The sequence below is a fragment of the Piliocolobus tephrosceles genome, chromosome 1 (genome assembly GCF_002776525.5).
Source record: "Piliocolobus tephrosceles isolate RC106 chromosome 1, ASM277652v3, whole genome shotgun sequence".
NCBI lineage: Eukaryota > Metazoa > Chordata > Mammalia > Primates > Cercopithecidae > Piliocolobus > Piliocolobus tephrosceles.
In genome coordinates, this window is record NC_045434.1 from 194104671 (window position 1) to 194118592 (window position 13922).

The window sequence follows — 13922 nt, forward strand, 5'->3', positions numbered from 1 at the left end:
CCCGTCTCGGCCTCCCAAAGTGCTGGGATTACAGGCTTGAGCCACCGCGCCCGGCCTAGATTAAACAAATTCTCATTTGAAAAGTTTGCCTTGCCCCTTGTGAGCTGAGGCATTATTCTAAGTTTTTCAACAACTGCCACAGATAACTCCATGCAGGTGGAATCTGTTATGGTCTTCACATATCCAGTTCAACTATAGACACACACACACACACACACACACACACACACACACACACACACACACACAAATATAGTGTTTTGGAATCATTGTTTTAGAAAAACAGATTAAATATTAGATTAAAAAGTAGATTAAAAGCCCCCAAACTTAAATCTAATCTTAGTGATGTTTACATTTATGGCCATCTGCCTCAGTTTCACGACTTTTTTTGTTTGTTTTTGTTTTTTTGAGAAGGAGTCTCTCTCTGTCGCCCAGGCTGGAGTGCACAATCTCGGCTCGCTACAACCTCCGCCTCCTGCGTTCAAGCAATTCTCTTGCCTCAGCCTCCCAAGTAGCTGTGACTACAGGCACGTGCCACCACGCCCGGCTAATTTTTTGTATTTTTAGTAGAGATGGGGTTTTACCATGTTAGCCAGGGTGGTCTTGATCTCCTGTCCTTGTTGTGATCCATCCACCTCGGCCTCCCAAAGTGCTGGAATTACAGGCGTGAGCCACTGTGCCCAGCCTATTTTTTCTTAACCTAAGACTTTTCTCCATATTGAGGTCATTCAAAGGGACAAGATATGGAAAATTCTCAGAGACCATCAATATTATACCAGTTATCCAATAAAATAACCATCCAACATCAAACCAAACCCAAAACACCAGAAGCCTAAAGACTTACTTACCAATGACAGGGTTGCTATTTCTGTGAGTTGGTTTAGGGGGAGGGATAGGGGGCTGCTTGGCAGGGACCATATGAGTGAGGCTTAGGGTAGCAGTAGTGTTAGTGCTGGCAGGAGCAGCAGGCAGAATCCTGGGTGCTGGGGAAGGAGTGACAGAGAGATTAACAGTCTTTGCGAGGCTTGTGGCAGCAGTGGTGGCAGCGGGTGCTGTGGTGATGGAGGTGGAGATGATGAACCTTGCCATGCCGCTAGAGGAAGTGGCATCCTTTGCTTGCCCTTCATTTGCTTCATGAGAAGAGGACAAGGGTCTTTTGGGAGGAAGTAAAGGTGGTTTGGGTACATTCTCAGGAACAGACTCTGCTTCAGAATTAGGCTGGCTTCCAGTTGAGCCTGTGTAATAACATGTATGATATAAAAAGGGAAGAGAGAGTAACAAGAGAGACTGAAAAAGCTAACACATCTATGAATTTATGGCCAATTTCACCAATTAATTTATAGATTAGCTTATAGGTTACCGTTCTCGATGCCTCCCAACCTCCCCATACTTAGGAAATGTCAGTAAGAAAGGCACAGTAAGAGATGCTCATTGTGGTAGTGATTCTTCACACTAGGGCTAGGCTACTGGAGGAGAGCCACAACAAAATTCCTTGGGTGAAAGAAGTGGAATGTGTAGCTGGAAAAAATCCTACAGGTGTCTGATACTTAACATCCTCTTCCCTTCTTGAGGATCACAAATTTGGTATTTTGTGAATAAAAGTGGAGCAGGGGAGGAAATTCCCCTTAAAGTTGCTAATTAAGGTATTGCTAAAGGAGAATGTAATTCTCTCTAGATTTTACTTTTCCCTGTTCTCTTGCAAACCCCTTATGTAAAGGAGAGTAACTGGCCCATGGCTCTTAAACTAAAAAATTCAGAGTTTCTTACCTAGTCGTTTCTTTAGGTCCTCTTCTGGAATAGCTTTCCTAAGACTTGCTAATCTTACTGGCTCTTCCTCTACTTGGACTGGACTAGATGATGTAGCGTTCCCTACAGGGGTGGTATGACCATTCTTTAACATGGCATGGCTTGGCTTTCCTGGATCCTCACCACCTGCAAGGTGAAATAAGAGTACAAAGTGATGAAGTTGGCATGAAGAGATAGAGAGAAGAGTCAGTAATTTCTTTTCTTCTTTTTCTCTCTTTTTAAAATTGAGACAGGGTCTCACTATGTTGCCCAGGCTGGTCTTGAACTCCTGGGCTCAAGCAATCTGCCCGCCTTGGCCTCCTAAAATGCTAGGATGAATGGCATGAACCACTGCACCTGGCCAGAGTTGGTAATTTGAGACAGGGGCTCACAGACCAGGCTGGAGTGCAGTGGCATGATTTTGGCTCACTGCAGCTTCTGCCTCCCAGGCTGAAGTGATCCTCCTGCTTCAGCCTCCCAAATGGCTGGGACCACAGGTGTGTGCCTCCACACCCAGCTAATTTTTTTAATTTTTGATGGAGATAGGGTCTCACTATGTTGCCTAGGCTGGTATCGAACTCCTGGGCTCAAGTGATCCACCCACCTCAGCCTCCAAAAGTGCTGGGATTATAGGCGTGGGCCATAGCGCCTGGACCAGAGTTGGTAATTTTTTTTTTTTTTGAGACGGAGTCTTGCTCTGCCGCCTAGGCTGGAGTGCAGTGGCACAATCTTGGCTCACTGCAAGCTCTGCCTCCCGGGTTCATGCCATTCTCCTGCCTCAGCCTCGAGTAGCTGGGACTACAGGCGCCTGCTACCACACCTGGCTAATTTTTTGTATTTTTTAGTGGAGACGGGGTTTCACCGTGTTAGCCAGGATGGTCTCAATCTCCTGACCTTGTGATCCGCCTGCCTCGGCCTCTCAAAGTGCTGGGATTACAGGTGTGAGCCACCGCGCCCAGCCCAGGGTTGGTGATTTCTAACCTTTCTTATCTTCTTTCCCCCGTCTTCCTGTTTTAGTTTATTATTGAGATCTAGATTATCTGGATGCTTAAACAGAAATAAGTAATTTCTTTTTCCAATACATGTTTGATAGGCTATTATGTGCCAAGTACGTTGTTATATGAATAAGACCAATAAAAGCCAGGCGCAGTGTCTCACCTGTAATTTCAGCACTTTGGGACGCTGAGGCAGGTGGATCACCTGAGGTCAAGAGTTCGAGACCAGCCTGGCTAACATGATGAAACCTTGTCTCTACTAAAAATACAAAAATTAGCCAGGTATGGTGGCAGGCGCCTGTAATCCCAGCTACTCAGGAGGCTGAGGCAGGAGAATCAATTGAACCCAGGAGGCAGAGGTTGCAGTAAGCCAAGATTGCATCATTGCACTCCAGCCTGGGCAACAGAGCAAAACTTCCATCTCAAAGGAAAAAAAGAAAAAAAAAGATGAATAGGGCAAACTTATTATATATAAGTAACTACAATGTTAAATGTCAAGAGCTCTAATTAGTGAAGTACTGTGGTAGGAATGAAGAAGAAATCATTCTCCTGGAGTAAGAACAGAGTTAGGAAGGCATCACAGAAAGTATCTGAGCTGGAGTTGAAATGGTCTTGCTATGTTACCAGGATGGGTCTTGAACTCCTGGGCTCAAGCAATCCTCCTCTCTTAGACTCCCTATTAAATGGGACTATGGCACACACCACCATGCCTTGCTTTTAACTGGATCTTGAAGGAGTAGGAGCCTACCATACTGAATAAAGACAGTCTGTTTGGAAGAAGGATAGCATGTATAAAGGTGTGAAGTTATTTAACATGTTTGGGGCACTGGCAACTAGTTTGGTCTGGCAGGAGAATAGAGTCACATAAGAAATGGTTATGGGGGGCCGGGTGCAGTGGCTCACACCTGTAATCCCAACACTTTGGGAGGCCGAGGCGGGTGGATCACCTGAGGTCAGGACTTTGAGACCAGCCTCGCCAATACAGTGAAACCCTGTCTCTACTAAAAATACAAAAATTAGTCGGGTGTGGTGGCAGCCACCTGTAATCCCAGCTACTCAGGAGGCTGAGGCAATAGACTCTGTCTCAAAAAAAAAAAAAAAAAAAGGAAAAAAAAGAAATGGTTATGGGCCGGGCACAGTGGTGCTCATGCCTATAATCCCAACAATTTGGGAGGCTGAGGCGGGAGGATTGCTTGAGCCCAAGAGTTTGAGATCAGCCTGCGAAACATAGTGAGACCCTGTCTCTATGAAAAAGTAAAAAAACTACCTGGGTGTGGTGGCACGCACCTAGTCCCAGCTAACTAGGAGGCTAAGGTGGGAGGACTGTCTGAACCCAGGAGGTCAAGGGTGCAGTAAGCTATGATCAGACCCCTGGTCTCTAGCCTGGGTGACAGAATGAAATCCAGCATCATTCTTCATGAAGTAAGAGGTGGAGTGTGGGCTCAAAGTAATGAAGATTCTAAGGCAAGTGAAAAGGTACTTCTAAAGCCAAAATAATCTGACAATTACTTCTTACTTTTAAAACAGGGTGGTGGTAAGATGATAACAACTATACAAAAATAGTAAGTTACTGCCCATGTTTAACAAAAACAAGATTTTCTAGAATATTCAAAGCAATGATTTCAAAGCCAACAAAGACTGCTCTTTGTGAAAACAACATAATCAAAGTTTAAGACGGTGTTAATTAGTTTCTACTCAGTACACACTAGTAAAATACATGTAAAACTGATCAGTTATCTCAAGTTACTTAATCAGGGATGTCTACTTCACAGTATCATTTCTTATATTAAATACAGAGGGTTCTGAAATGTTAATGAAGTAGAGTAGTACTATGGGGCTTTAATATCACTGAATGTTCTCCCTAAACCCAGAAAATCAATTAAAATCTATTAAGTATTTTATAGTATAGTCAAGTTAGCACTACAATCAAGCCAAAAGTCACCTTTAAAAAAAAAACAAAAAACAAAAAACAACAAAAACAGGGTCTTACTCTGTCGCCCAGGCTGGAGTGCAGTGGTACAATACATACTTACTGCAGCCTTTCATCTCCTGGGCTCAAGCCTTCCTCCATCTTTTGGGCTCAGGTAGCTAGAACCACAGGCCTGCAATACCATACCTGGTTAATTTTAAAAATTTTTTATAGAGATGAGGTCTCACTATGTGGCTCAGGCTGGTCTTGAACTACTGAGTTCAAGGGATCCTCCCACATTGGCCTCCGAAAGTGCTGGGATTACAGCATGAGCCACCATGCCTGGCCAGCCAAAGGCCCCCTTTAAGTATGAAGAGGACTTCAAGGTTCAAACACTATTTTTGGTCTAAAATGCAAATCTATAAGCCAGCATGAGGCCCATCCCTGTTTTTAGATACAGAATAAAGCTTAGGTCAGTTATCTGGTTAGCAGAGTGGCATCTTGTCCAATGGCTGCAACTTGTTTATTAATTGGGCCTTGAACGTGTAGGCTAAAAATAACTTGGATTAGGAGCTAATAGAAAGTGTAGGGCAAAAGATCGTCAGGCGTAGTGGCTCATGCCTGTAATGCCAGAACTTTGGGAAGCCGAGGCAGGTGGATCACTTGAGCTCAGGAGTTTGAGACCAGCCTGGCCAACATGGTGAAACCCCGTCTCAACTAAAAATACAAAAATTAGCTGGGCGTGGTGATGCATGCCTACAATTCCAGCTACTTGGGAGGCTGAGGAAGGAGAATTGCTTGAACCCAGGAGGCAGAGGTTGCCATGAGTGTAGGGCAAGAGAGACTGAAGATGAAAAACAAGAAATAAGTAATGTATGTGGTTTATGATAAGTGACCAAGAAAGGTTAAAAGAAAGGCCATGGAAAGTGGAATGGCTGTATCAAAAAAGCAAGGGCCAGGCCAGGTGTGGTGGCTCACGCCTGTAATCCCAGCACTTGGGGAGGCTGAGGTGGGTGGATCACTTGAGGTCAGGAGTTCAAGATCAGCCTGGCCAACATGGTGAAACCCCGCCTCTACTAAAAATACAAAAATTAGCCAGGTGTGGTGGCGGGTGCCTGTAATCCCAGCTCCTTGGGAGGCTGAGGCTGGAAAATTGCCTGAACCCAGGAGATGGAGGTTGCAGTGAGCCAAGATCATGCTACTGTACTCCAGCCTGGGAGACAGAGTGAGACTGTCTCAAAAAAGAAAGCAAAGCAAGGGCCACAGAGGTGCTACAATGGAATCATTATAATAGTATGTAACTACCTAAATACTGAGATTTTGTGTCCTAATGTAAAAAACAAATAGAGTCATGTAAAACAAAAGTTATACATGCTCATAACTAATCACATACAAAAAAAAAAAGGAAAGAAACTATCCCATAGTGCCTGGGCACAGCACCTTACGCCTGTAATCTCAGCACTTTGGGAGGCTGAGGCAGGAGGACTGCTTGTGCTGCCCAGGAGTTTGAGACTGGCCTGGGCAACATAGGGAGACCCTGTCTCAATTAAAAAAAATAAAAAAAAGCCCACCCAAGTTCCCACTTCAACTTCAGAGGTAATCAATTATAATAATATTTCAAATTGCTCCGTCAAGCTTGTTTTCTCTGGTTAGTTTTTATACAGTTGAGATAATAAATCTTCAATACATATAATTTAATTTTTTGAACAGGCAATATATTCACATGGTTTAAAGCCCAAAAAGTATACAGTAATACTCCATCTGTTTGGTTCCTTTCCCCTATTCTTCAAAGCATACGATTTTTTTTTTTTTTTTAGGAGTCTTGCTCTGTTGCCCAGGTTGGAGTGCAGTGGCACCATCTCAGCTCACTGCAACCTCTGCCTCCTGAGTTCGAGTGATTCTCCTGCCTCAGCCTTCCAAGCAGCTGGGACTACAGGTGCCTGCTACTATGCTCTCCTAATTTTGTGTATTTTTAGTAGAGGCGGGGTTTCACCATGTTTGCCAGGCTGGTCTCAAACTCCTGACTTTAAGTGTTCTGCCTGCGTTGGCCTCCCAAAGTGCTGGGATTATAGGCGTGAGCCACCATGCCTGGGCAGTATACAATATGTTTTTAAAACTTGGCTTTCAGATTTTGCCTCATGCAATATGACTCAAATGAAGAGAAATGAGATGCAAACAATGTACTGTACTTTTACATTTACAATAACTTGCTTCATAGAGTCACACATTGAAGAAAGTCTTGACATTATTATTTTTGTTTTGTTTTTTTGTTTTGACATTATTAAACAAACAATGAGTATGGACTGGTGCAGTGATGGGCATGGGTACAAATGTGTTCAAAAAAGTAAATGAGCTGGGTGCAGTGGTTCAAGCCTGTAATCCCAGCACTTTGGGAGGCCGAGGTGGGCAGAACACCTGAGATCAGGAGTTCGAGACCAGCCTGGCCAACTTGGTGAAACACCATTTGTACTAAAAATACAAAAATTAGCCAGGCACAGTGGCTCATGCCTGTAATCCCAGAACTTTGGGAGGCCGAGGTGGGTGGATCACTTGAGGTTAGGAGTTCAAGACCAGCCTGACCAACATGGTGAAACCCCATCTCTACTAAAAAGACAGAAGTTAGCTGGGGGTGGTGGCAGGTGCCTGTAGTCCTAGCTACTTGGGAGGCTGAGGCACGAGAATTGCTTGAACCCAGGAGGCAGAAGTTGCAGTGAGCCGAGATTGCACCACTGCACTCCAGCCTGGGCAACAGAGTGAGACTCTGTCTCAAGGGAAAAAAAAAAAAAGACACACAATATTGCAGCTGGCACAAAGTTGAGGATGTACAAACAGGAAAGGAATGTTTGCCCCAAGGAAGGAAGGGTGAACTTTTTTGTTTTTTTTTAAAGGCCATCCTCCAACCCAAAAATAGCAATACAAAAGAAAGAAAGAAAATTCAAATACCTAGTCAGACCCAATCAAAGACCAAGTACACAGAGACAGGCATATGCTATTCATTTGTAAACTCACCTTGCTCAGGGTCTTCCAACAAAACCCCTCTTTTAACCAGCTCTTCTCTCGGTTTTCGCATAGATATTTTCCGTTCTAAAACTAACATTAAATTGGAAAATGGCACTCAGAAATGTGACAGTTGAAAGTCAACCTTACACTTAACATTCTAATTCTACAGGTAAAAGAATAAAGTAGTTTAAGTTTATATTCTCAGGAAAGAAAATAACTAGCAGACTAACTTCAAATTAAAAATCTTAAATTTCGTGGCCGGGCGCGGTGGCTCAAGCCTGTAATCCCAGCACTTTGGGAGGCCGAGACGGGCGGATCACGAGGTCAGGAGATCGAGACTATCCTGGCTAAGAAGGTGAAACCCCGTCTCTACTAAAAAATACAAAAAACTAGCCGGGCGAGGTGGCGGCACCTGTAGTCCCAGCTACCCCGGGAGGCTGAGGGAGGAGAATGGCGTGAACCCGGGAGGCGGAGCTTGCAGTGAGCTGAGATCCGGCCACTGCACTCCAGCCCGGGCGACAGACCGAGACTCCGTCTCAAAAAAAAAAAAAAAAAAAAAATCTTAAATTTCTTTTATAACCTGTGCTATCAGGAAAGCATCACTTCCAAAAAACTAGCCTTACATAATTGTAACTTAAGAGAAAATTTAATTAGTAAGTTATTTATAAGTAAGAACTTTGTGTGGATGGGCAGAGTAGGAAAAAAAATAAGCATTTTATTTATGTATGTATTAATTCATTTAATCATTTTCTTCACCAAGTTCTGATGGAAAGAAGCATCTTAGATTTGCTACAGTTCAGGAACTCCATTCACCACTCAATAGATACGTATATCCCATCAAAATACAAACCTGGGAATGAGGGTATACAATATTAGGTTTAGTAAATGACCATTTTGATGTTTAATTCTTTTTTTTTTTTTTTTTTTGAGACGGAGTCTCGCTCTGTCGCCCAGGCTGGAGTGCAGTGGCCGGATCTCAGCTCACTGCAAGCTCCGCTTCCCGGGTTTACGCCATTCTCCTGCCTCAGCCTCCCGAGTAGCTGGGACTACAGGCGCCAGCCACCTCACCCGGCTAGTTTTTTTTGTATTTTTTAGTAGAGACGGGGTTTCACTGTGTTCGCCAGGATGGTCTCGATCTCCTGACCTCGTGATCCGCCCGTCTCGGCCTCCCAAAGTGGTGGGATTACAGGCTTGAGCCACCGCGCCCGGCCTTGATGTTTAATTCTAAAAGATTAAACTCGGGCCAGCCACAGTGGCTCACACTTGTAATCCCAGCACTTTGGGAGGCTGAGGTGGGAGCATCACTCGAGCCCAGGAGTTCAAGACCAGCTTGGGAAATATAAGGAGACCCTGTCTCTACAAAATATTTAAAAATTAACTGGGCACAGTAGCTCATGCTTGTACTTTCAGCTACTTGGGAGGCTGAGGCAGGAGGATTGCATGAGCCCAGGAGGTTGAATATTCAGTGAGCTGTGACTGCACCACTGTATTCCAGCCTGGACAACAGAGGGAGATCCTGTCTCACCAAAAAAAAGAAGAAGAAGAAAAAAAAAAAAGAATAAAAGTTTTTTTTTTTTTTGAGACGGAGTCTCGTTCTGTCACCCAGGCTGGAGTGCGGGGGCTGGATCTCAGCTCACTGCAAGCTCCGCCTCCCGGGTTTACGCCATTCTCCTGCCTCAGCCTCCCGAGTTGGGACTACAGGTGCCCGCCACCTCGCCCGGCTAATTTTTTGTATTTTTTAGTAGAGACGGGGTTTCACCGGGTTAGCCAGGATGGTCTCGATATCCTGACCTCGTGATCCACCCGTCTCGGCCTCCCAAAGTGCTGGGATTACAGGCTTGAGCCACCGCGCCCGGCCAGAATAAAAGATTAAACAACCTCTTCAAATAGAGGACTACAGAAACTTGGTAAGATAAGGAAAAATTAAATACTTCTAACATAGAGACTCTAACTCAGAACACACATTTAACCCTTAATATCTCACCTTCTGAAGTCTCTTTAAATTTATCACTACTTTTTTTTTTCCTCCATTTCCAGGGCTTGAAGATCTTGCCAAAGCCTGAGAACTTGCTCTTCCTTTTGGTAGGAGGTGTTGTGTCTCCTGCTTCCACACTGTCCATGACCATGCCTGGCTCTGTAGCGGGCTGATCTGCTTCCTCTGTTACATGGAGAGAAGAGAGGGAAGGAAGCAAATGTATTATTTCAGCATAATCTCTAAAATGCCCCTTCCCCTCTCTTCCTGTGGTAGTTGGAAAGGATCGGAGCAATGATAAACAATCATGCAGACAGAGAGACTCCTGGACATCACATGGACACCAAACATCAAAATCCATTAACAGATAAATCACTAAGGAGGAAAAGGAACCAAACCAAGCTGATACCATTTTTAGGACAAAATCTGGTGCAATGATCAGAGCCAGCTCAAAATCTTTTAAAAGTGCATGTATACAAAATGTGGATGTCTTACCAAATGCATGAGATCTTGCCTTACTGAGGCAGGGAATTCCTGCCTCATTAGTAAGTGTGTCATTTTCTCTATTAAACATTGCCCTTTCCCTGACCTTTTCAGGATATAAATAGTTCAGGGGGAGATAACACATTAATTGTTAATACCTTACTTATATCTGCTCATCAAATTATTTTCTCCCTTCACAAAAAGGACCCCAGGTACTGGAAGGTGCAGAAGCATTAGAAAGTGGGTGCATTAAATTGGAGGGAAATGTTTTCAGAAAGTAGAGGTGAGATTCCAATTTGCCTACCATAGTAGTGCTTTAGAGACTATTATAGGCTAGGCACAGTGGCTCATTTCCGTTATCCCAGCACTTTGGGAGGCTGAAGCAGGCAGATCACTTAAGCTCAGAAGCTTGAGACCAACTAGGGCAATAAGTTGAAACCCTGTCTCTACAACAAATACAAAAACAAAAATTAGCTGGGCATGGTGGTGTGCACCTGTAGTCCCAACTACTCAGGAGGCTGAGGTGGGAGGATGACTTCAGCCCGGGAGGTCAATGCCGCAGTGGGCCGTGATTACGCCACTGTACTCCAGCCTGGGCAATAGAGTGAGAGCCTGTCTCAAAAACAAAAATAATAATAATAATATTAAGGATTTGACACAAAACATAACTGACATGATACATGTGCAGAATTGAAATAAAAGGCCACGCGAACCCCTCATAATGACCACACATGCAGGGTTTAGTTAGTTTTAACGGCAGAGAAAGGAGAGCCAAGGCAGGGCCAAGAATTTAAAGAAAGAAAAAAAAAAACAGCAGGAAAGCAACAAAAAAAAGCAGGAAGGTACACAATGCAGCTTTGCACTCCACCTACTGTTCCAAGGTTCTCTGGAGAAGTCTAGAGAGGAAGAAAAAAAGAGTCATGTGGAAAAACCATCCTGAAATTAAAGTGGAACCTCCATTTTGTAGAAATACATCAAGGAACAGCATGATAAGCTAACATGTTGACTGCAAACAATTTCACATCTGAAGCAAATCACACTTTTGGAGGAGGGTAAAAAGATCATACTAGTCACTAAAAAATCTTTTTTAAAAAATTTATTATTATTATTTTAGAAACAGGGTCTCACTCTGTTGCCCAGGCAGAAGCGCAGTGGTGTAATCATAGCTCACTGCAGCCTCAAATTCCTGATCTCAAATGATCCTCCTGCCTCAGCCTCCTGAGCAGCCAGGACTATAGGCAAGTACCATCATGCCTGGCTAATTAGAAAGTTTTTTTTTGTAGAGAGAGGGTCTCAAATGCCTGGTCTCAAGAAATCCTCCCTGCCTGGCCTCCCAAAGCACTGGGATTAAAGGTGTGTATCACCGCACCTGGCCTCTCTTTTAAAACTAGATATTTTCAAAAAAGAAAATACACAACCAACAGGATTACATTTTTAAAAGAAACAAGTGGCAAATTCAATCTTTTTTTCAGTTGATTGATGGAGGTCTAGGGAAGTTTTTCAGTAAAGGTTAGATTTATACAATCGTAATTACCACAGTAAATGCAATGATGACTATTGATGCATTAGTTTGCTATGCCCAGAAGACTTAGGCAAAATAGTGTCCTCATTACTAAAGGGCAAAAGATGGAAATGATAAGAGGACAGTGACTCTTCCTAGTTGCATGTCTTATTCAAGGACATTCTGGGTCTCAATTGCTTTAACACTTTACATGAAATACAGTAGAATCTGATTCTCTCTCTCTCTCTCTAATTATTTCAGAGACAGGGTTTCGTTCTGTTGCCCAGCACGGAGTGCAGTGACACAATCACAGCTCACTGTAGCCTTCAACTCCAGGACTCAAGTAATGCTCTGTCTCAGCCTCCTGAGTAGCTGAGATTACAGGTAAATAGTTGAAATTATGAGAATGTCTCAGATTACAGACACTGGCTACGACATCTGGCTTCTCTTTTTTAGGTACAGACAGACCAGCCCGGGGAACATGAAGAAACCCTGTCTCTTAAAAAAAAAAAAAAAAAAAAAAGGCCGGGCGCGGTGGCTCAAGCCTGTAATCCCAGCACTTTGGGAGGCTGAGACAGGCGGATCACAAGGTCAGGAGATTGAGACCATCCTGGCTAACACGGTGAAGCCCCGTCTCTACTAAAAACTACAAAAAACTAGCCGGGCGAGGTGGCGGGCACCTGTAGTCCCAGCTACTCAGGAGGCTGAGGCAGGAGAATGGCGTAAACCCGGGAGGCGGAGCTTGCAGTGAGCTGAGATCCAGCCACTGCACTCCAGCCTTGGCGACAGAGCGAGACTCCGCCTCAAAAAAAAAAAAAAAAAAAAAAATTAGTTGGGCATGGTGGCATGTGTCTGGTCCCAGCCACTTGTGAGGCTGAGGTGGGAAGATCGCTTGAGCTCAGGAGGTCCAGGCTGCATTGAGCTGTGATCGTGCCACTGCACTCCAGCCTGGGCAACAGAGCCATACTGATATAGTTTAGATATGTGTCCATGCTCAAATCTCAGGTTGAATTGTAATCTTCAGTACTGGAAGTGGGGCCTGGTTGGAGGTGACTGGATCTTGGGGGTGGATTTCTCATGAATGGTTTAGCACCATCCATTTGGTGCTGCCTTAGCAATAGTGAGTGAGTTCTCATGAGATCTGGTCATTTAAAAGTATGCGGCGTCTCCCTCTTTGCTCTCTTGGTCCTGCTCTGGTCACGTGACATGCTTATTCCTGGTTGGTCTTCTGTCATGATTGTAAGTTTCCTGAGACCTCCCCAGAAGCAGGGCAGATGCAAGCATTATGTTTCCTGTACAGCCTACAGAACCACCAGCCAAATAAAGCTCTTATCTTTTTTTTTTTTTTTGAGACGGAGTCTCGCTCTGTCGCCCAGGCTGGAGTGCAGTGGCCGGATCTCAGCTCACTGCAAGCTCCGCCTCCCGGGTTTACGCCATTCTCCTGCCTTAGCCTCCTGAGTAGCTGGGACTACAGGCGCCCGCCACCTCGCCTGGCTAGTTTTTTGTATTTTTCAGTAGAGACGGGGTTTCACCGTGTTCGCCAGGATGGTCTCGATCTCCTGACCTCGTGATCCGCCTGTCTCGGCCTCCCAAAGTTCTGGGATTACAGGCTTGAGCCACCGCACTCGGCCAGCTCTTTTCTTTATAAGTTATCACGTGTCAGGGATTTCTTCATAGCAATGCAAGAATAGCTTAATACAGGGACCTTGTCTCAAAAAAAAGTAGTTGATATATAAGCAGAATATGTATTACAAAAGAAAAAAAGCCACTGAATACAAAAAAACAAAGAGAGCAACATTTTCTTTGCTTGTTATGCAAATGTGCTTGATTTTCATGTTTACAAAACTTTTAGAGGCTGATGTTCTTCTTTCCTCCTATCTCCTGTGTTGGGGTTGAGCCACACCTGGCCCTGACTCAGTTATCTCAAATTCACACATACATATTCATATCCTCATATTCTCCCTCTTTCCTTCCCCTCTTCTTTCTGCTCTCCAGGACAAACAGTACATTATTTCCAAGACTCCGAAATCTGTCCAAATACTTGGAATCAGCCCAATTGCCTTTTCAAAATACAGAATCTCCAGGAGGTAGGTAGGACTTGAGAATCTGTTTGAAAATATACCTCCAGGTCAGCCTAGGGTCCTAGGGTCAGCCAGGTGTGTTAAATCCAATACCAAATTATTATCTGGAAACCTCATGGAGGTTAAAAGAGACAGAAGCAGACATTCTTTGGCTATAGGCTGCTTCTTTGTTGAAGAAAAATGAACTAGAGGCCGG

The 13922-nt window shown here is 44.2% G+C and overlaps 1 protein-coding gene across 6 annotated transcripts in view; it reads right to left on the reverse strand.

Annotated features, from left to right (window-relative positions):
- Positions 1–13922, reverse strand: part of PHACTR4 (phosphatase and actin regulator 4) — a 142312-nt gene that overhangs the window by 37804 nt on the left and 90586 nt on the right. For 3 of the 6 annotated variants that reach the window (XM_023219455.2, XM_023219454.3, XM_023219457.3), the window contains 5 exons: positions 11017–11040; positions 9674–9847; positions 7699–7779; positions 1768–1932; positions 849–1235 (listed from right to left, as the gene is read on the reverse strand). In XM_023219455.2, coding sequence (XP_023075223.2) covers positions 849–1235; positions 1768–1932; positions 7699–7779; positions 9674–9847; positions 11017–11040 — 831 coding nt within the window. Of the gene's footprint in view, positions 1–848; positions 1236–1767; positions 1933–7698; positions 7780–9673; positions 9848–11012; positions 11041–13922 lie in introns of all 6 variants that reach the window. The other 3 variants (XM_023219456.2, XM_023219458.2, XM_023219459.2) reach the window with 2 other exon arrangements.